Source organism: Rhea pennata, chromosome 6 (genome assembly GCF_028389875.1).
Source record: "Rhea pennata isolate bPtePen1 chromosome 6, bPtePen1.pri, whole genome shotgun sequence".
NCBI lineage: Eukaryota > Metazoa > Chordata > Aves > Rheiformes > Rheidae > Rhea > Rhea pennata.
Genome location: NC_084668.1, coordinates 12,641,408 through 12,665,499, shown reverse-complemented (window position 1 = coordinate 12,665,499; position 24,092 = coordinate 12,641,408). Strand labels below are relative to the sequence as shown.

Sequence of the window (24,092 nt, the reverse complement as noted above, 5' to 3'; positions counted from 1 at the left end):
AGCAGCAAAGATGCTCAGGCCATTGCTTTCCTTTGGCATGACAATAAAAAAGATAAATTGAAACTATTCTAGAACGTGTTCAGCCAAGTGCATGGAATCTCATGTAAGGTTTTATCTGGGGTTTGACAAAATAATTCTGGGTTATAAATTCAAATACTTCATGAACAATGGAATACTATTTAAGTCTTACAAACTTTGCAATGGAAGAATAGGGCAAAACCCTCTCTTTATAGTACAGTTTTAAAGGAAAGAAGAAATTCACAGTGTCTTGGGGTTTGGAGTTTTTGAATTCTGTCCATCTTCACTTGGGTTCTTTTTCTAGTGGCTGGCCATATTTGATGTTTACCTAACCTAGCCCATTTTGCCTAAGAGGATCCATGGTGCTTTCCTGCATTACGTAGTCCTACTGTATCAGAAATATCTGCAAGCTTCAGACTTGTGGGATAGAAGGTCTTAGTTCAAACACTTCTTGCTTTAAATTGTAGTTTACCAGATTGCACCTGCCTCCTGAAGAACTCTCTGATACTCCACCTGAAAAGAATTGCTTTGTGCTAGCAGATTAAATTCTCATGTTCATGAGATTTACACAAAGACCAGGTCTAACTGCAGATAAGCATCGAACACAAGCCCACGTGGCTGAACTCCAGCAGCTCACTGCTGAGTACTGAGACTACTGAGGCTGACCTGACTGCCTCAGCCCCACTGCACAATATTACTTCTGGTTTGACACCACTCTGCTCCTTGACGTATTACAGCCGGAGTCCCCCCCAGCACTCAAATTATTTTTAAATTTCATGCAGTGCAAGTCTAATAAATTGGACGGGGGAGCTTTGAGATGGCTTGCTCTGTGGTGCTCACACAGGTGTGGTGACAGCTCTAAAAGGTTGCAGATTCACACTCAAGTTGGTATTAGATGCTCCCTGTGTTGGTTTCTAAAGGAATGACGCAAATAAATTTACCCACAGTATATCTCTTTAGCAAAGCAAAACATACCTCAGTTTTTCCTTTACTTTGACAGGACCGCCTGGTGTCTTCATCTGAACCCCATGCTGTTGCCTGAGAAACCAAAAAGCACAGGTCACATGATAGTGCAGCAAACCACCGTACCTGGAGACTCCCAAAACAAGACTGAGTATCTCCAGCCAACTTATGCAGCCCAATTTACAACCATCATTGTGACAGTAAATATATCTCATTCCCACTGTGCTCACAGTGCACACAAATGATAAATAGATGAAATGTCCAGAGGTAGAAATACCTAGAATGTTAACTGAGAACAGACTTTAATTTACATGGAAATACAACTTCTGATCATCATTCAACTGGAAGGGTCTAAGACACAACCCCCATAGGCTAAGCCCTTGCCTTTTCAAAGAGAGAGAGTGTGCAGCTCTCACCAAGACAAAAACCTTCCCTACAGCAAAGCCCAGAAGTTCTGTACTTATCTGTTGGTGGCACACTATCACCTTCTAAGTAATCATGCAGAAAAGTAGGCAGGACAAAATGATAACAGGGAGCTGAAAGGCCTAACTTGGAGAGACAGGAAGCAGGGAGAAAGGGATGGCAACTGGTGACACAACAGATACGAAGTCAGATCCTGAGGTGGAGTAAAATGCATTAGGGTTGAAAGTACTTTTGATTGGGCTGCAAGGCCTTGACCAAGGGCACTCCGACTTCTTCAGAGCAGAGAGACCTCTTCCTTCACAAAAAAAGTCAATCCAGCAAAACTCTGTCAGACAGAATTCGAATTCCTAGGTTTAAAAATGTCAGCAACACACCCAACCATTCAGTGTCCTCTGCAATTTTCCTTCCTTCAGCACTTTTTTAAAATAGTGGTAACAAATTCAAGCAGGTATTGTTAGCCGGAGGTGAAAATACATATAAACTTCCAATCCATACTATACACAATACATCATTCTGAGTACAAGAAAAATAGCTCTGCTACATACAGAAAGACCAGGCTTGCAAGTTCATATATAGACTCAAAACTGCTCTAAAATAGCCAGGAGTTCTTTTTTTTTGTTTTTTTTTTCTTTTTTTCCCTTTTTTTCCCCAATGCATTACCAACACAGGAAATAGCCTTAAAGTTTGGTCTGGATCTGAACTTTTCTTGAACTTTCTCACTACAGCCAATACATCTTTTTAAACATTGGATTTCCATAAAAATTGTCCCCCTGATACATGATAAATACTGCTTGTTGCAGTAGGAAGATGGTAGTCCAGTAAGAAGGGCTGAAATTTCCCCCTCAGTAAATAAATAACTGCAAGAAGTATCACCACCCAGGAAATCCACTTACATTTGGAGGAGGGATATTGGAACCTCACTTTGAAAAACTGTATCTTGTGTATTGTTAGTTGAGCATTCAGTTCAGTTTGGCTTGAAGTAAGGCCTTAGAAGCACATGAAAAGATCTGGTGGGAGAAGGGAACAGCAGAGATCTTTCTGTGGGAATTGGTTGGGAAATACCTCCCATGTACTGTAATCCAAGCCAGGCTGAAGGCCAAAAGCTTGAGCCTCAGAAGTGCTTTTGTGAGAACTGAGATAAGTCTTCTCTGGAAAGGATCATGTCAGCCACATCCTGAGAGGGAATACGTCATCAGAAGAGAAAGCTCATTCTGATAAACCATTATAGTAGCGTGAGGAATTTTGACTGGTGACTCCCAGGGATCCTCAACATCTGCAGAAACATTACTCAGCAGCATTTTGTTTCTCAGTCCAGTTCTGGCCACATCCATCTAACCATAGTATTCTTGTTCCCTGGAGCATTTTTTGACAAGCTTAATACAAAAACTCCCCATTAGAGTTTATTAGGTGGCTCTTCTTTCCATCTTAAAAACAGGGACACAGCCCCAGCTGACCTGGACTATATTTGACAGGATAAAATGGAAAAAAAAAAAATCATTGGTTACTTCAGCAATCGGTGTTGTTTCTCAACAAAAGCTCTGTGTCTTCTGGGACTGTAGCAACCTAACAGAGCAGAATTCAGCCTCCTAGGGGACACCTAGCTCCTCCTGCCAGACATCTGCACCACAGAGCTTCCGGGTACATCCCAAACAGCTCATGTCAGAGCATTTATGCCTCTAGCTATGTTCTTAGTGGTGAAATATTTTCTTTTACTAAACTACACTGCCCTTCAGCTTTTTTGAAGCACCATCTTGATGAATTGAGTGATAACAGAAGTTCTTGGTGATGGCCCAAATTATGGGAACATGTTGTTTATGACTGCACCATTACTCAGTGTGCATTTCATTAGTTATGAGGATAATTAAGCAATATAGCAATCTCAAGCATGTTTTACAAGTCCCACACATGTCTTTAGAAGGGCAGGGAGGTATTAGTTTGAGGATTGAGTAACTCCAGTGACCTCAAGTGACTCAAAGACAATATAAATGACCCAGTAGTGCAGAACATCTTCACAGAATTTCACAGAATCAGTATGGTTGGAAGGGACCTCTGGAGATGATCTAGTCCAACCCCCCACAGCTTTCCTGTTGCTGGTTCCACTGGGGCTTCAACCCAGGACCTTCAGCATGTAAAGCAGATGTGATAACCACTACACTATCCCTCTACTTTTGTCAATAGTAAAAATACAATTGCAAGGCCAGGCAGCTAATGTATGTTTAAATAATTGTACTTCAAGGTATCAACATGCTCCAGTCAGACGACCTGCAGCCCAGATAAATCTTTCCATTGGGCTCCCAGGAGCCCTCGCACATCTGCGGTCACAGTCTTTGGGCTGGAACCCCTGAACTTAAGCAGGCTGCAAACTCTGAGCTCGTGGTCTTTGCATGAGTTTTCTAACCCTCCTGGGTTTCCTTACTTGACTAATCATCAGGTTTCCTTTCAGATTCAAACTTCACACTCTTGTCATCTCTGTTATCTTGGGCCTCTTCATTCAAACTCCCTGTGCAATGCTGGTGCTCTACTTCATGCATGTCACTGGTATGTACAACTCGAGTTGCTCCTTCCCATAAGAAATCTTCTTCCTCTCTCTTAGATTCATTTTGTCCTAGACTCAAACTACATCCCGAACATTGGGCAGAGAAGCCTTCAGAAAAATCTCTCTTTTTCTTGGAGAACATCAAGTGCACAAATCGTATTTGTAGAACTAGTTCAGCTGTGTGTGCCCAGAGTTTTCTCAGCAATATAGGCATGCACTTTCTATTTCTTTTTACTGCTGAAAGCTGACTCTGCACTCCTGATTGAGGTCAAACCAATCACACATTTCTGGTCACCACACTGAGTGATCATCCTGAATTTATCACTCATTTTCTCAGCTGTCTGAGCCATTTAAGTTTCCCAGCTCCAGAAAACTTGTCTGGGATTATTTCTATACCTCCTGCTACATGTGTCAATCAAAAGCAGTAGAGTGGACACCTCTGAACCCACGTGGCAGTAAAACAACTTTCATGGCACAGATCACGGAAAACAGAGCCTGGATAAAGATGTGACAAAAACTACATATGTACAAGTCTACATATGAACACGGGACAATATGCTTTCTCCTAGTGGCTTTCCTATCTGCCACATGCCTAAGCAACTAAGCAGACACATATTTAGGATGTCAGGGTGACAGGACATCAACATCTTCCCTTAACTCCTTGCCAAGAGCAACCCAGCTCCTCACATTACCCCCTTACAAACTCTCCAGCATCCTTTCTCTCTTGCAATTTCAGAAGAAATGCAGAATTTCTGTCTCCCATGCAACCACATGGTGCATGTGCAGAATATGGGAACCTCAGATTGTTGCCATACAACTGAAACAACTAGCTCAGGAACGCAGCTGCTGTGTAAGGCAGGAGCCATGCAAACCATGAGCAGGACTGCCCATCCAGCCATGCAGAGAGGCAGCAGAGCATTAGCAACTTTGTCCCTGAACCGAAGTTGCCATTGAATGTGCCTTCTATTCAGCACATTTGCATGAGCATCTGCTTCTTCCCATCTCTACTTATGTAGAGTTCTTGAGTTCTATGCAGACAGATTTTCTTGAAAAGGAAGGGGGAGAGGGTATATTTCTGCATATTTAGGAAGTCACATGAAGGAGAACAATCAGCGGAGAAGCATTCAAACCACTGCGGATACATGGTGCAACACTGGCCAACTATAGATTAACAGAAATGGGCCAAATGGGTCACAATGGCAAAGTGTGGTGCAAATCTGAACATTCAAATGTCACGCTCAGATGCAGAAAGAGTAAATGTCTTTTCTAATAAATTATGAGCATCAAAGTTTGCTTCCTGTACAAACTGCAGATCAAAAGTGATCTAGAAATTCTATGCTGTCACATCAGTTATTCAGCGCACACTGCTGAGAAAAGCTTTCTAGATACATTTATTTAATTACCTGCACTACCTGCCTGTTCCTAGGAAGTCCTGTTGTCAACAGTCATGTGCATCCCCAAATGCTGATGAGGAAGCCTCCTCAACTTTTATGGACCAGATTTTACATTCAGGCCAGCAATTTCTAATTACTTCAGATACTACATAAGAATTTAGTTGATTAAGCATATGTTAATCCCTGCACTGCACTTGTACAACAGAGGTGCGGTTTTCTTGCTCCAAATCAAAATGCTGTTTTAAAAAAGAAAAGTGAAGACTGGAAGAGAATAAGCTACATGCATTTTTATTGGGTAAATTAAACCCATTTTTAATTTCTGAAGTCTCTTTATGGCAATCCTATCCATCTGTTAGCAACCTCACTTCCATTAGACAAGTGCTCCATACAAGCTACTGGCAGCCCCACGTGCCTGCAGACAGGCTCAGAATCATGCTGTTCTCTCCTATTAAGGGAGAAATGTGTAACACAAAACTTACACTGTTTATGATTGGAAGTGGCTGAAAGAGCAAGGAGAGGCTGACTGAAAAAAAAATAAATAAAAAAGGATTGATTCTTCAAGACGCCCAGCATTTCCCCAAAGGTACCAAGCTGCCCAGGTTCCTGCTAAGGTCAGCAGAAGCAGAAGCAGTGCGATGTGTCAGGGTTCAGGTCCGCGGGGACTGCTCACGGCAGGAACTTCCATTTCCATCAGCCCTCCGCAATGCACACAGGAGACTTTTCAATCTGCCCAAGGGGTAAGAGGTGATTTTGGTTCTGCACTTGAGCCATGTAGGGCGCCCGGAGCAGATGCTGCCAGTCACATAACCCTTTGCTGAGTTATACATGAAGAAGGGAAGGCAGGAGGTGTTGTGATATAACAGTTATTGTGCACCAGAGACCCAAGCTGGCAGAGTCATTTCTTTCCCTGCATATTTATTTTCATCTTCTTTTCCAACCACTGCACAAGGCACTAGTATATTCACTGGAAAAAAGACTTGCTCCAAAAGCAGCTTCCTCTCTTTCTTAATCCAATTCAAAATCTCTGCATTTCTTATTTACATTTTCAAATTGTTTTTGGATCAGCTCATTTCATAGAAAGGTATGGAAAATTTTCTCCAGTTCTGCGGAGACAGGCACATGGAGGGGCCATATTTCTGCACAGCATTTAACATCCACTCACTTCAATGGAAATAAAGCGCATATTTACATACTTTACTACCTCAGGTTAGTTTAAGCCGATACTTGAGGACTTTGCTAAATTGGGTTGCAGATCAAGACCTTTAGGCAGCGACTGCTCAGAAGACAGTTCATTCCCCTACGGGGTATCACCCTGAACCTTTTCATCCATAAAGATGAAAAGATTTCAGATCTCTAAAATATAAGCCATAGATTCTTGCTGATGTTGACAAATCCATTTTATAAGTTTATTTCTGTGTTTCTATACACTTTGCAGTCTCCACACAAAACAGTGACAGTGTTGATCTAGCCTTCCTGGGGCAAATTTTACAGCACTTAAAAGAAACAGGTAAATACTGGTTCCTACAGCACCTAAATAAGAAATATCCAAAAGAGTTCTAAAGACTGGACCATGAAAATCCATGTAAAGGTTCTTGCTTAACTTATGCTTCTATAAAACTTACTGTAAAAACATTTCTACATAACTTTAGCTTCTTCTTCCTTATTAAATTCTCCAGGACTTCTCCATAAAGACTTGCTGCTTTATTCTATAACTGGAAAGTTAAATTCCTTTTTGAAGCATTGGCTTTTGTCTCTTAAGTACAAGGCACCTTTAAAGGGCTCTATAAATAAAACTTATTGAAATCTAACTTCTTAATAACAGAGAGCAGTAGCTTAATACCCTAGAGGCCGTTTCTAAAGTTCCAGTACAGGTAATTTATTAAAACTGTGATAAACATGTCTGATAAACAGATAACTAATTCCAGAAGAACATAATGCCAAATTTCAATAAAGAGTCAGTTCAGCTGCATACCGCAGTACACAAATTACAGACCACTGCTGCATGCAGTGACAGCTATGAGGAATTATCACAGTATTTAGTCAATTCATTTTAGGGGGGACGTGGGTGAAGGGAATTGCATTGTGTTTTATCAAATTAATTGATTTCCCTTAAGTGATCTCAGACCCTTTAGGATGTGATAAAACTCAAGCTGTATGCTTCACTTAAACTAAGTACCCAGAGTGCGTATCGACAGTGACTGGCACAGCCACATGGCTCTTCTGGAAGTGGCTGGATCATACGTCACCTAGGAAAGACCTCAAAATGTAACATTCAGGGGTTGGCAAACATGCAAAAAATTCATCAGTGGGCTCCTGTTCCCATCCCACAAGCCTAATTTCTGAATCAGACCTTCTCTATATAAACGGAAGTCAGCCTGTTATTATCCTGGGATTGATTCTGGCCTGGTATTTGTTGGCTACTCAACACGTTCACTCTATGCGAGAACAGAAGTGGATGCGAGATGCAAGCCTAGTAAGGAACGAATAATTCATCAGAAAGAAGGGCTTTCTCATTTTAATATTAGATCTCTACCTCAGCCCAAGGAATAGCAACCAGGGCTCATACACCTCTGTGTCTCACGGACTCTTACCACATCATTTTAATGAAAAATGCAATTGCCCCGAGAAAGTTCTGGCTCGCCTGTTGCACAAAAATTACACAAATTGACTACATCTGCACTTCCTAGACAGAGAGAGACTTCCCAGCAGGACTGACTACGTTCCCTTTGCTGGTTGTATTACTTCAACCAACCACGTTTCATCCTTGGGCGTCACTGGTTTAGAATAGAGTCTGTCCTCCTGCTTTATGTATTCAGGTTGTATGCACATCCAGGCAGAGCATCTAAATACTACCTAGCAGAACAAGTCCCCAGCCTCCAGGCATGTGAGCTCTGCCTTCTCTGATGAAGTTACCCCACCTTAAGGAGTTACTCTGAATTCGCTAAGTCAGGGTCTCCTACTCTGTCCACGCAAGGCAAAATGCTTGAGCGGAGAGCGCATAGCAGCAGCAGGGCTCTCCTGAGGAGCGGTGACATCAGGAAGCTCCTGTAGCTCTGCGCCGTGTCTGTGCCTGCAGGGAGGATCTGTGTTCGACCGCAAACCTGCCTCACTCCTTTCCAGGGGAAAGTGTCTCAGCTGCTTTAAGTTCTTCTTGGATGGTCAATGTTACTTATTTTCTCGCTTTCACAGCTTCAAAATCCTTTGTTATTTACTTGTATTACAGGAGCACGTAGAGACATGAACTGCGATCGTGACCTTGTATTTCTTGGCAATATACAAACATACAGCGAGGAAAGAATTTCTGTCTAAGAGCACTTATAAGCTAAAAAGACAACACAGGCACACAGTAGGAGGGGAAAATCAGAAGCACAGAGAGGTCAACTGCCTAGGAAAAGCCATGGAGCAGGTCAGAAGCAGAGCTGAGAACTAAACTCTACTCTCTTGAGGACTCGAGACGGCCCCTGTCTAGCACAAAACATGTTTTTAGCATTTTTATGCAAGCAGTATCACAAAATGCACCCACTGAACTGGTGACGTGCAGAGGGAGAGGGTTTGGAAACTAGAACAACTGCCAAGACGCCGTGCCCTTAGGTCCTCTCCTTCCTCTGATCTGCTCTGTCATCTTAGGGCAAGGCCACAATCCGTAACTTAGGGGAAAAAAAAAAAAACAAGTTTGAGTTTTGGTGCTTTCAACTTCCATTTGTCCTACAGGGGAATCTATTAAATAACATAAAGTCTGTAAATCAGACACTCCCCTCTCTCTGCCAAGTCAGGTAGGAATTTACAACTCCAGACCATGCATTTCCTTATCTGAAAGGAGTACTGTATAAGGCTTAACAGATTGCGGTTTCTAAAGCATACCCAGATGGAAAGCACTGTACAAGTGCAAGGTTTTATTATTAACATAGTTGTCCAAAGCTTTAGTAAAGAAGTACCAAGTACTAAAAGTAAAATGATATTTTGCAAGATAAACAATAAATACAGATAATCACATCGAGGTTACAACCTCTACTTTTCAGCTCTTTACAAATTTTAGGATACAAAGGACAGCTTATATTGCAGCAGCCAGCTCATCCTTGGAGAACTAGGTTGTCAAGTTAAAATTCATATTTGAAACACATAGATTGATTTGCCAGTGCTTTATGCATCCTCTCAATAACCCTGGTGTAAAACATTCGTAACTTGATGCTCAGTTCCACACAGAGCAGAATTAGCTTTTCTGCTAAAATTGAGCTTTTTTAGATAATGAAATTTTGAGCTTGCTTTGTCTATCATCTATAACTGCTGTTTTCACAGTAGTATCTAAGCACCTAGGAACTTTCATCATGGCCCAGGACCCCCTGTGCAAGCTCCTGCAAAAGCCCTGAACACAGACAACCTTGCCAGGCGGATTATAAGCAAAGCCTCACACACAGGACCTCAGCTGGCAACAGCCAGCGAAGCACAAAGAAACAGCAGAGCAGAAGAGCTCAAGAGACCAGGGTCTCGGCATACCACTGACACGACTGGCCTTCCGAGATGCAGTGGGCAGCCTGATAGAAAGCAAGGGGAGGAGGCACACGTGACCAAAGCTGGCAGAGATGCTGGCTTCATGGGCTGATGCAAAGTGGGGAGGACCCCTCATGCGAAGTGAGAGGCAGGCTGTGTTGCACATGAGCAAGCCCACGAAGGATAGAGAAAGGGGAAAGCAGTGGAAGCTAAGTGGGAGCTCAGGCTACATCTTAACAGACGCCACACCTCATGGAGAGAAGGGATTGTGGAAATCAAGAACGGTGCCCAGATTGCCAGTTTTAGCAACAGCTCAGTTGCAGCGCTGTGCAGAAGGGTAAAGCAAGGAACACGCTCTGCTGCGGCTCTACGCTGAGCTCAGACTGACAGCTACGTATTTATGCAGCAATGTTAGATGAGCAGGCCAAGATATTACTTTGGAAGAAAGATACCACTCTGGAGCATATGGATAAAGATGGCATTGGACTTCTGTTTCCAACACCTATTCTTTGTATTTTTCTCATTTGAAGCAAAGAAAAACACCAGTCTGTGACAATGATTTCATTTTGCTGATGATCCACTTGATTTTGTTTGAAAATACTTAGCACTGCAATGATTTAGTTGCAACTGCTATATGGGAATTCTTATCTCTTCTAAAAACAATCTAACCCATTCAATTTTTCTATTGCTTTAAAATATGCAAATGCATATATTGGGCCAAATGCAAATTGGTGGTCTTAGTTAACTGGGACATTCAACATGAAAAGTAAAAAGAGACCTTAAAGCACTTGCCCGTAGCCAGTTTAGAATGAACGACAACATCCAGAACCAGAGGACAGCATGGAAGATGTTAGGGAAGGATGACTTAGTGTTTCCTATTACTGAAGATCAAAAGCATACATAAACTGAGACAAGGCTTTTAGCATAGTGGGTAATTAACATCCAGAGTAGATTTTGGTTTCTTGCCATGTCACATTCAACTTACAGCTTATGACAACAAACATTTACTAAATGCACTGGAGATTGCAAAGACATAAGATTATATGATAAATCAATAAATGAACTAAATAAAGAGGTTAAAATACACTCCGTCAGAAATGATTAAGGAAAAATTCCACTGCAGTCAAGCCCAGATCAGGAATATAAGTACAGCCAAAGCACTCATTGGTGGGGTTGACACTGGACAGGTAGACACCCTGCAGTGCAGTTTCTCACACCAACAGCACTATTAATTCTGCAAAGAACAGTTTTTTTATTCTTTTTTTTTTTCCAGTCGCTACAGACAAGGTGCAACAAGCTATTTCTAAGAAGCACATCCATGAAAGGCATCACAGCAATGGTTGCTGCTGGCAAAATGGAGGCAATTCTTCCTTTGAGGCTCCTCTACCACCAAAAGATGTCCATCTCCACCCCTTTATGTTCCTTAGCCGAGTTGCCATTCAGAACTAAATCCCTCCTTCCTTTTTGTGGGCTCCACTGATGGATGTGACAAGACTTCTAAACAGCTTCCTCCCACTGTTTTGCACAATGATTTCTGGAATAGGAGGTTCAAAAACCCTTCCAATGGACCAGCCCATATTCACTACAAAATCAATTTAGCATGGCTATAGTCTCCTTTGTATTTCTGCATCAAGCAAGGAGATTTTATTCTCCTTCATTTTTCTGCTCTGAGTTTCCTTGACATTGTGCCTCTTTGAAGCTCGCTGCTATGTAGAGATGTTACGGGTTCCCCACTATACATGCTTTTCTTTTTCCACTTCTGAGACAGAATGGACAAATCCTGCACAGTCAACTGAGTGCATTTTTGTGCACCCATATGAAAAGTTCAGCTGTGAAAGCAATCTTCCCATATATGCTTCAAACTGAAAATGTAATCACTGAAGCACATGTGACACCTCTGTGTGTTGCAAGCTTTCCAAAATAGTTGTGAAAATCTTCCTTCTTCCTCAGGTTACATCACGACATAATACTTGTTTAGCATTTATTTGTTTACTTTGAGAAGGAGACGAAATGAGCTGAGAAAAATGCCCAGTTTGGGTCTGATTCTCTTAGTTTGAGATTCAGGAAGCAAAATCAGTACATCCTGCAGTATTATAGAGACTAATGAAGAACTCAATATCACATTCTCACTGTTCTGTGCCTCCTGTTTCTCCTTAGTGAAATTGCATCTGTTGCATCAGGGGGGCCTAATACTCTTTCAGATGACAAACACTGCAATATATTCTCATTAAATTGGATAAGAGGTTCAACATGAGCTTAGTCCTGTGTTAACTTGAAAAAAGAGGGCAGCGTGCAATTAAACAAATAAATGTGCATGCAATTCAACTTATCCTATCAACATTCTTCTCTGGTTGTGCACTTAAGCTTGGTGTAGTGCAACCAAAAGGGAAAAAAGGGAGTGGAAATCTTTAATTAAGTGAAAGATGCATTATTGAGACCAAATGAAAGCTTTGAGATTACTTTAATTAGCCAAGGCCAGTTTCATGCAAGCCAGAGAGACTGGGAAAGTTTTGCAAGGCAAGCTGAAAACAGAGATCCCGTCTGAGCCTGCCTGTACCACAGGGAACATAAGTGAAACCAGACTCTCACTCCTGCTCTACTCCATTTTAAAGTTGTAGCTTTTGAGATAGTACTTAAGAATAGGAGGAAAAAAAAACAATTCTCTGCTGAGAAGGAGTCTTTGTACTTTCCCTATTTAATTCAGCAGGCTTATATTTGAATTTCCATTTGTTTTGCATATGTAGAGAAAGGATCTGGACCACTGCTCCTAGGAACTACGATTTTGACACGCATGGTGGCAGTACATGGAATTCTCAGCTGCACTCTGCTAGACATTTCTACATAAAATTAAATGACAATCCTTGCCCCAAAGAGCCTGTATCCTTGGGTTAAGATGAAAAACAACATGTGGTTGCAAAAACAGGCAGAAAGAACAAAAGGGAGGACAGAGATGGCTGGTAAGTGCAGCCACAGAGCACATATGGGGCACAAGCAATTGTGGTGCAAGCTTCCCAGGAAAATTTTTGGCAATGCACCTTGATTTTGACCTTTACACTCTCTGGCTTCTATGAGGTTTGGTGCTCAGCATCACAAACTGTCAGAAAATGTCACTTCTCATAAACCGCTAATAACCAAGAATAAGTTGAACCTTTCAGACGTTACCAGGCTGGGCTGGAAGAGGAAGTCAGCAACAAAAAGTCTCCCAAGCTTTATAAAACAGATTTCAGTATCTTTTTTATTGTGTTACAGCTACATTGTGCATTACATATCTGCTTTCCTCCACCAGGTGCCTAATGCTCTTGATAAGCTAATTACAGCCTTCTGCTTGTTTCATGTCAAGCTTAACTCTCCAATCTGAGCCCAGCCTGCAGTTCTGGCATGTTTTTCCTTAATCTAAGACCATCTGTGCACCATCAGCAAGGAACACTTAAATACTAAGAAAGTAAAGACCCAGCAGTGTTGATTTCCTCATACCTGGCCCCCAACTCCTCTCCACAGCAATTCCAGTTAAGTCTGAAACCAACATCCATCCAGTCTAGATACACTGGAAGGCTCCAAGCAGGCTACATTTCTACCTCCGTGACATACAGCAGCTCTTTCAGTGGCCAGTGGAGAAATGACAGGCCAGACAGGACCTGAATCTCCTGGTTTCTTTACTTCTACATCCAAGGCCTCACTCTTCATATACAATCACATTGCTAGCGTGCGTGTGGTGACTGGAGTTCAGCACTTGATCAAAGCAAAATCAAACACTGCTCTCAGAGAAACACGAGGAGCCAGTCTGGAGAAAAAGTGATGGCACTGATTTATCAAGAGTCCAAATGGTCTCTTTTCTCAAGCTTCACATTTATTGTTGCAACATGGCAGTGTGCAATAGTTTGAATCAAAACAGGACTGCAAATTACAGAAGATGGCTCTCCTCTCCATCCTACCACAGACAAAAGCTCCCATATTTCCAGCAAAATCCCCTCCTGCCACCCCAGCAGGAAGCAGTTCCGGTCTGCTGCGGCAGTACGCAAGCAGAGCCCCACGGCTTCGTGAAGCATCCTTCCATCTTGCGTCCTCCAAAGGCTCAGAAACAGATGCCTTCAGACTCCCTGCTTGGTCTGTCACAGTTTGCCTTGCTTCTGCCTCTTCTTCTCCAACACCAGACGTCAGCACCTGATGCTCTAGTGAACTCTGCCAAGCTTTATCTCAACAAGAAATGTATTTGCTCCTTCTACTGCAAAGACGAGTCTGATGCAGTGTCTTTTATTCCTTCCGCCTTGCTCCTCTTGGATCTGTTCTCCAACCTGCACTTTCCTGCCAACCCAGGATTTATTTTCCAATTTCCTTCACTTTGAGTCCTGCCCTTACATTCCCCCTGCCACCTGTCTCTTCCCTTACCTCTCTTCCAAAAGACTTGTATTTAACCTCAACCAAGGTCAAAGATTCTACAAGTAAGTTTTGAAAAACGTCTGATACTTAAGATGAGGGAATATAAAACGATTCTCTGATAGCCTTAATGCAACATACCTCTTCTCTGTGCTTGTTCTGTCAACCTCATTCTTGGTGGCGCTCAGTGCTTTTCCATTTATCTTTTCTTGAAAAAAACCTTTTCCCCCCTTGTTCTTAAATCCTCAGTAGCTGATCTCACAGCAAAAGCTACTAAATTTGTAACAATTACATTAGCCACATACATTTTCTCTCCTGTCACTGTGTTTACCACTAGTATATTTATGAACCATTGATCATTCCTTTCTCCCCTATGCATCAAAATCCACCGCTCTTAGGCAACTGCAGCTTGTCTCTCACTATGCCTAAGCTAACTCAAGAACTTTGTGGTCATATTTAATAAAGCTCAAACCTCTTCTCTCTGAACAACCTCACGGCTTATTCAACTGGCTGCAGCCCCAATATTGCTTGTTCATTAATTTCAAGGAAAGAAAACATTCTCAAAAAGCTCAAAATCATGCTTTGTCTCCTTTCTGAAATGATTAATTAATAATTAAAATAATGTCTGGAAGTGTTTCAAATTTCTCACACAAAAATGAAAAAGTGTTTTTATTAATCCCCCAACAATTCTTGCCAAGCTGTTCACTTTTAAACAATAATTTACATAGTTATTTGCATTTTAAGTATTTTTATCTGAAAGGATAAGTTGTTAGTGCATTTTTCCCCTACTAAAATCCAGCTACATTAAAAGGTTTTCAGTTAAGAAGTTCAGAAAAAAATAGTGAAAAATGGATTCATTTTAAACACAAGGACACTCTAAAATTGCATAATTACTTAAATAAAAACCAGAAGTGAAGATAACAACTGCTTAATATTACATGAACTATCAATTGGAATGTAACAACTTTGCAACCTCATGATTAAGGCAACTCCACTATATTTACAAGTGCATATCTTCGTGTATAATACTCTGGCCTTACACAAAAAACACTTTTCAGCCATATATTTTAAAGCACTTTAAAAAGACAAGTATCATTATCTCAGCTTTACATTTGGAGAAAAGAAAGCACAAAGCAGAGATGGCTGGAAACCACCTCACCTTACTCACCAGCTGTTTAAAAATCAGACGTCTCGTCCATGCTATCTAGGTTCTCCTTAGAGAGAATGGACAGAAATCTGCAATTTCTCTGGACATTTCTTTTCACTGACTTCCACTGACTCCTGTGCTTGGTCTCCTCAACGTCAGAGTAGTGGGTGTCCACTAAGTCATGTTACAAATAAAAACACACCAAATAGATAAAACACATTTGTGTGGCAACTTTTAGATGAAAGGAGCATTACAGTGACATAGAAAATCTGCGAGAATGTTGTTCCTGTTGAGCAAACAAGTCGTGGTGGCACTCAGCAGCTCATTTACATCCCAGAGCCACACCGTCTCACCCTCTCCAGGGGTGCTAACCAACTCTCCTCCAAACTGTCGGCCCATTAGCTGCATTGAAAGTCACAGCAACAGTTCCCTGATGCTGCACTGCTGGAAATTCACCCACCCTCCTACAGTCCTGGGAGAGGCTTCTGAGCCTGCAAACTTGCCTGCCTTTATTGATCCTATCAGCAGGGCTAAATGCAAGTGTTACCTATTTCTATAAATCTCTGAAATTTAAAAATAGGGCTGGGGAGGTCTCCTAGCCCACTCCTCAATGGATGTGTCCCACCATGGACAGTATTTGACTGGTTCTTCCCTATTAGCTACCTCCCAGCTCATGCATTCCCAGGAAACCTCCACAGCACCTCAGCTCTGCACCTCTGCATCTGCATGAAGCCTTTGTTTCAATATGGAAATTTGCAGGGCTTCAGCTGGCATCACAGGCCCTGTAGATTTCTGGCCCAAACTCCAATTACGTGCCAGAACTGGAAACAACACCTCCCACCAGACTACTTTCTTTTGGGACATCCTCTCCTCCCAGTCCTACTGTCCTTGCTCCTGCTAGGATGACATCTTCCTCCAGTCCAGGTAGCTGGAGAGGTCACAGGCCTAATCAAGTTGAGACCTATTTACTCATCTGTCTTCACGTGAATCCTGCTTGCTCGTGTTCAGCCTGGGGAAGGTATGTGAAACCTTTGAGCCCAAAGCTATTTGAAGCTGAGATAGAATTGATGTCCTGTGGGAGTGATGAGCTATCTGTTCCCATTTCTGCTCCCCAACTCTGGATTTACTGTAATGGCTATGCAGTTCCTGCTAGTGACTCTACTGTATAGCTCCAGGCTCCTATAATCCCCCTAGCATTGCTCATTCCGAACTCTTACATGTAAAAGAAGCTGTAAAACACACATCAGCTAAACTGTTACTAACAGGAAAAGCAGGATTATTTATCCAGGGAAAAACCAAACGCAGTGACATGAAATGTATTTACTGTAAAATAATTCTTTTTTCTCTTCCAAGAGCTCAATAGTTGGTTTTAAAGGAAACACATGAGGTCATTTACAGGCCCCTCTTAGAGAGGGGCAAATCAATAAATGGTGATTTTTTAATGCTCTCATTATAAATGACTAGATGCTATCAGGGTTAAACTTAATCCTGTGCAGAGAACCAGTGCAAGGCACATGAATCATTTAAATCTCTCTTAAGCTCTGCTTGAGTGTAAAACGTAGATATGTCTCTGTATTCTCAAGTCTCAAAAAAAAGTTGCCGTTTTTTTAACAGTAATTGGCCCCAATACTCCACTGTTTATCTGGTAAGAGGCCGTGCTTTGTGTTATCGGGGACTTCTCATCCTTCTGACTTCCCAGCACATGAAACTCAGCTCCGCTGCCAGGGACGGGTCAGGGCACTGTCCCCCGGGTAGCAAGTGCGCTTTATTGCAATAAACCACAGCGTTAGGAGGCGATAAACCACAGCGTTGGGTGCGGCAGGGTGCCCCAACCTCTCTCTGACGGGGTGATGCCATCCATCACCTCTGCTGGTGGGCAGCTTGCCATCTACGCAGCCCCGGGCTGGCCAGGCAGGCCAGATGATGGTGCGGGACGTATCACCACCTCTGCTTCCCCGGCGTTGTAACGAGCCATGACTCCCAACTACGGAACAAATCTTTCCCGTGTCTAAGAATATTCTACATCCCTAAAATAATAACAACAAATCAGCCTATTTTTATATAAATCTCTGCCAGCAATGTCAATTTAGCTACGGTGTAGCCTGCAACAAGAGGCTGATTTGCCTCTTCGGAACATCTGCAGAGCTGGTTTTGTTGAGAACAGCGGACGAATGTGTGTGTTGGGAGAGTCAGGACACAACCACACGGAGTTCCCCTAAAGCCTCCTGGAGTGGGAAGCCTCACACAGAGAAAAAAGGGCAAATATGCTAAGCAAAATATGTTTTGCAAAGATACAGAAGCAATGCTGGTTATAAGAAATGAGAAGTCCAAGGGTATTTTTTCTCATTTTCCTTCTTTTTTTTCTGTCTATATAAAGGACGTTTAATGGTCCTGACTATAAGTTGCAAGGAATAAGAACATTAGTCTTCATCCCCTACACATAAAACGCCTGACAGGTTTTTATCAAATAAAAAGCCCAATATGCCACTGTTATCAGTAAGTGACTTCAGCAGCTAATTAAATTCTCAGTTTCTGAATCCTGTTCATAATGTTTGCTGACAAAGACCAAACCCCCCGTAGTAATTCCAGCATTTAGGCGAGGCAGGGAGGGAGGGAGGGAATGACAACTAACACGTTATGACAGTCCACAGCTGACAGTCATCGTGGAAGCCTCGCTCGCACCCTGTGAGCAACAGCCTGGAGCCCCTCCAGGCGTAAATCAACTCCGCAGCCCTCACCGGCTCCGAGAACGTTGTCCTGGTTTACGCCAAGTCAGAATCTAAACTGGTGCAGCTCCTGAACCTCCTACATGCATACATGGCCCTATAGAAATGATTGCCTATGTACGTGTGTATGTACATATATACGTAACATACGTACACATGTAAATATATATTTATATGAGATCTTCCTATACCACACCTAACTGCTCACTTTTGAGGGCAACTGATTACAGCCAGACGGTGCACTCCAAGCCAGTTTAATGAACGTATTAATGCACATACTGCAACCCAGTCTCACTCAGTAGAGCGTGCAAGCAGGTTCTTAACTTCAACAACTCTCAAAGGAAAATAGACGTTTATTTTAAGCTAAATGCAGGCTTAAAAGCTTTACCAGATATAAATGGACTCCTGAGTTGATTCTTTCAGACAGACAGGACGTTGTGTTCAGAAATCATTCAGAATAAGGATCATGACAAGAGATTTGCTTCCTCTGCTCCCTGAGTATCAGCTCACGAGTATCCTGTAACCAGTATCTCAGCACAAGGCTTGCTCCCAAATGGCTCCGGCCAGAGCACAGTTCCCTGCAGCAAATAGGTGGAGAACTGAGTCCTTAGAGGACCAAGTGTGACCTTCAGACATGGTCATCTCCAGCTGGATTTGTCTGTTTTCTCCACCCAGCTCCCTCTGCACATTAAGATTTTGAAAACCCAGTATTTCTACTAGGCTCTTAGATAAATCCTGGAAGGGAGACCTGCACTTGAGTCTTGCAAAAATCTAGCTCTTGGTCTATCATTTTAAGGAAAGGTAAACTCAGGGAGTAGATTTGATCTGGGAACTTGAAACTAAAAAAAGAAAAAGGAAAAAAGAAAAAGCTGAATTTGCCAGAAAGCTTGTTCAGCCAATATAAGCTTTATTATGGAATAGCTTTAAACCTCTAGGCTGAAGGTGAGGGGTTTTAGATGCAGCTTTGAAAGGTGATTTATGAACAGATTTGTATGTTAATCTGTTAATAAAAAATGTAGCATACTGATAAAATATGTGACAATCATAACTCAGCTATGAGCCACATATTAAAGACTGCACCTGCTCTAGTAGAGGTTTTGATGATGTTTTTAGATGAAGGAACTGCATTGGCCTAAAAATAAAGAAATAGATGTTCTATCTAGAAATACACACCATATAATTCACAGAAGTATCTGGGAATCTGCATGAAACAAATAATCAACAGCTTTTAACAAAGTGACTTCTGGGAAGTGAACCTCATTTCTGAACTTTCAAAACGGAGCTCCTATCCTGTGGCTCACGATTGAAACTAGATTTCAAATGGCACGATAATCTTGACACTCCGGCTTCGTTCCAAAAATAGGTATTTTCAGCACACTTGGACCTGCTTTCGAACACCCTTGGGTTTGCCCTGTCACATCAACATGCGGCGTCCTCCTGATTTCAGAGAGGAGAGTTTGAGAACGGGATCGGCTCTGACTCAAGGCTGTTTCTGCAAGAAAGGTATCTGAAACACAATATGTTTATTAACAAAACACCCAGAGCCAGCAGGGAGATTTCGGGCCTCCCATGCCCCGGCGGGACACGCCGTCTCTCCCTGTCTCGAGTGGACCTAAGATTTATCTTTTGTTTGTAAGTTTGCTAATGAGTGCCAGCGCTTTGTGAACATATTCTGAATCCTTAACATTTCATGGCGAAGTATTCTCCCCTGAAAGATTAATAGAGTGACAATTTGGACTGTAAACTATATTATTCACTCCTCCCTGTTAATTTTGTTCATCATCTCTTATTTAATTATACTGAGAAACACCAAGAGTCAAGCTCTGCAACCACTCCTCACACTTTTATGTACTTGCAGAGCGTTTTTCTCATCAGCATGCATAAATGTGGGACTACTGAGCCCTAAATAAATAGAAAATAATGCATTTAGTGCTCAGCTTGCTTCAAATCGCAAAATACAAGACAGGGTCCTCTTGTTGCTGTGTGACATATTTAGAACCACTAGGCAAGTTTTATTATTATTAACTACACTTTGTTGATAGGTACTATTGATTTACCAGTGATCACAGCACGGAGTTAAAGAGCCCTTCAGGGATAAACAGGCAGGGAAGAGTGACTTCAGAAGCTGTTCAGTTTATGAGCGTGATCTTTGCAACAGGGATGTTTCTGCTTCTTTGATTAAGAGACGATAAAGTGAAGTGGGGTAAAATCTTTACTGTAAATGCACTGAGTACATAGCTGCAGTTCATCGGCTACAGGACCGTTTTGTCCCAACTTTAGGTTTCCAAATTCCAAAATGCAGTGATATCAACAGAAGGAAACTGGATTCATAAGCTTCAGCAATAAGCTCTGTCTCTAAATTTGTTCTAACGCAAAAGGAAAAATGATTTGTTTCAGAATTGTTAATTAAAGGGGTTTTTAATGTCTTTCTAAAAAGATGAGACAGCTTACCTTTTCCAAATATTTTGCAGTAGGTGCATGCATTTATTCTGTCATATCTTGATAAATACAGTGTACTTTTAACAAAGGGAACACATACTCTCAGAGTTTGCGTTTCTAAGTACTTTCAGCCTAATATAACATAATCAGGCAGCATAAAAACCTCACAGGGCTGGTTAGGAACTTTTTCAGAAAAGACATTGCATTAAAACGAATAACTGCAATCAAAGCATTTTATGAAGTCCTAACAGTTTCTATTAAACTTATCAGCAGAGAGCCCAGAAGGGATCCTTGGGTTCAGAGGGGAAGTTTTGGTCAAAAACATAAAGGAAAGGAAAAAAGCTACCCCAAACAAACCAGGTCTGTCTCTTGAGATGGGAGAATGTACATTCAAACTGCACTCTGTCTGCTCAGCTCAGATAACGACTTGACCTAGAATATTTCCGTCCCAAATAACCATCTATCTATCTCTTTCTCCTTCAGATTTCACAAATACATCAAAAAAGTCTTGTTTTCATCTCAGTGCAAAATATCTTGACATCTACAAAAGGTTTTGGAGATGAAAAAAATGATTTCCCATGCAGTCCTAGCAAAATCTCTAAATTTCAAGTAAAATCAGGGTGAACACTGGGATTTTTGAAATGCCTGCCAAGTAGCCTGCTTTTAACGCACACCAGAGAGTAACATTCCTTGGTGAGAAATCCTAATCAGCATACTGCATTTTTTAAAAAATGCTCAAAGGCTTATGTTTTTAAAATGACCCTTCCACCTACTCTATTAATTACAAAGTCCAGTACAAACCAAACTTTTCTATGGCCTCAGTGTGAAATCTGGAAATTAGGAGCTAACCTTGTTTCAGGCTCATGCATAAATTAAACAGCAGGTGCTCCAAGCGCACATCATTTCAAAAATGCGTTCTATAAAATGTCTAATACTTAGAGCTTATAATGCATACAAGAGGTCAGCTTAAAAGATGGAGATAAAATGTTGCATGGATTCTGTTTAAAAGATTAAGAACAGTATCCATTTTAAAATATTATTTCCTGACTGCTGCAAGAATTTTAATGCTACACGTCAAGGTTTTAAAAATTATCAGGTGCTTTTGGATACTCCACCTAGGGCATCTCAAAGACACTGATTTTCAGGAATTCTCTAACAAGGTGCTTCCATGTTGGCAAGAACAACGGAGGCAAGCAAAAACACAAACAACCCCCAAAATACTTTGTGCTCAATTTCCTTCGGGACACTGAGATTTAAAATCCCCCAAAATTCTCACACACGCACACACACACAAAAAAAATCAATCACCGCTAAAGATTTTCATGCAACTAAAACTCATTTGCAAAAAGGTTTCTCAGATCCAGAATGGAATTTCTGATGCGAATTTCAGAAAAAGAGAGGGAAAAAAGAAACAACGTAGAAAAGCCTGTACATTCTCATTTTCCATTTCTGTGACTGGAGTAGGAAATGAGCTTGTTCTGCTTCGGTTTCTGCTCTGCTCCACCCTCCGGGTCTCACGTAAAAGCTCAGTGTTACAGTTCTTGTGAAAAAAAAATAATAAAATAAACAAAAAAACTCAGCAGAACCAATAGAAAATTCAAAGTCAGGAATAAACTTTTTACAGGGTAGAGCAGCAGGGACAAAAGTGCCAGAGAAGGAATTCAAGACAAGGAGCTGGAAGCCAGGAAAGGAAAAGAAAAGACCCCTTGACTAAAGTATAATCTATTCCAAAAACTGACACATCCTAAGAAAACACTCTATGAATCTACCTCTCTCCCTCCTCTCCCCTGAAATCTTAACCTCTCTAGAGGGTAATGCTATCTTTGTATACAGCTCTTATCCAGTAACTTGCCCACATAACATTAAATCTTGTCTTTGAAGCTACTGCAATTCCAAAACTAGAGTTCTGTGTAGAAAATTCTTGGGAGTAATTTCCTATTCCAATTAGATGGAACGGCTACATGATGATACAGAGTCTTCTTCTCCGTGGAGATGACAAACTTAAAAATTTATAGTAATGGCAGACCAAGACAGATCTAGAAATAATACCAGATTTTTAGTTGCTGGAAGTAAGGACTCTTAAAATGTATTTTCAGGAGTGACAGTCTTATGAATACATACTTGAATTCGATGGAGAATTCTTGTGCATCTCAGTAGGTTTTATATTGAGCCTAAATGAAAGCCAGCCACAATCATTCAACAGGTAGAAGGAAAGAGCATATTCTTTTAAAGTCTGAGATTTCAAAGCCTTTCTACAATCAGAGAGTAATGATCAGTTAACACTGATCTTGTGATATGTGATAGACATAAAGAGGATTATCATCCAGAAAAAGAAGAATTTATTCCCATCAAAAAAACAATGAATAAACTAATGCTGTGATGAAAAGCTTTATGGCTTGCTCAGTGGCAGGAAATATTCATTTTCTGCTTAAAAAAAAGATAACTGGCAAGGCAAACATGCATTATGTAGACTGAGCAAGTAACTCTACCCATTACCAAAAGAGACTAAAGTACTACATACACTGTACTAGCAAACAGTGGCAGGGGGATATTGCCCCAGCGAGATGCTGCCACCACTCTCACCGAAAAGGCAATGAAGAGAGGGCGTATTCCTCCCACTGCCAAGCTCTGCCCCCAACCAGCATGTCCTGCTGTCTTTGCAAACCATGCTCCTCACGGTTCTCCTCTGCTCCTGTGGACATACAACTGTGAGGGAGCAGGTATCTGCCAACACAATGCTGCACCTTCAAGCAGATTTAGCACCACTGGCAACCCGAACAGTAAGTGCCATGAGCTGAAATAAATTAGATCCGCAATCTCAGAAAGAAAACCTACCCCGTATCAGGCCTAATAAGATCTGTGCTATATTCAGTTACAAACACAAGGAGATAGAAAACATCCCAATTTAGTATTGAGATTACTTTTTAAACCGCATGCTGTTTCCTGAGCCTGAACCTTCCGTTCTCCTTCCATAGATCTAACAGCAGATTCCTTGCATTTCTTGTCTGGTTTTCTGATCTGATCTGATCTTCAAAATAATGCCCAGCGAAGGGAAGGCGGGAGGGGGTGTCTCTAAGCAGCATCGTGTGCTTTATGGAGACCAGCCAAGTAGCTACTTAGACAACCATTAGGTCGGGAAACAATCACTTCCACCATTCCCAACACGTGTGTCAACATAATCCCATGCTCTCTTTGTCATGCAAAAAGTCTTGGCAAAGTGGCCGGATACACCCAGAAAGCAGGAGCAAACTAAGCTCATTATGTTAACCGGAGATCCCACAGCATCCTCCAGTCCCATAAAAGGAGACTTCCCATTTTTTTTGCAGAGTAGGAAAGGAAACTCGCTGCAGTGAAAAGGGCCCAAACTAAGCCTGACTTTGGAGCTGTATAAGGGATATTCAGGGTTGGGTTTGGAGGAAGGGGATTCCTCCCCTGACTGCGCTAGGCAGTGTGCTAACAGGCATTGTGGAAGGCACCTTGCATAACTACAGAGACTTCCCTCTCCTGTGAGCTTGCTGGAACCCTTCCAGCCCTGCTAGTACGGCTCTGCGAAGGGAAACTCCTGCCAAATGGGAGTATCAGCT

General features: G+C 41.7%; 1 protein-coding gene across 1 annotated transcript in view; it reads right to left on the bottom strand.

Annotated features, from left to right (window-relative positions):
- SEMA5B (semaphorin 5B) overlaps positions 1–24,092 on the bottom strand; it is a 270,689-nt gene that overhangs the window by 80,267 nt on the left and 166,330 nt on the right. The window contains exon 6 of the mRNA XM_062578940.1: positions 994–1,056. Coding sequence (XP_062434924.1) covers positions 994–1,056 — 63 coding nt within the window. The remainder of the gene's footprint in view (positions 1–993; positions 1,057–24,092) is intronic.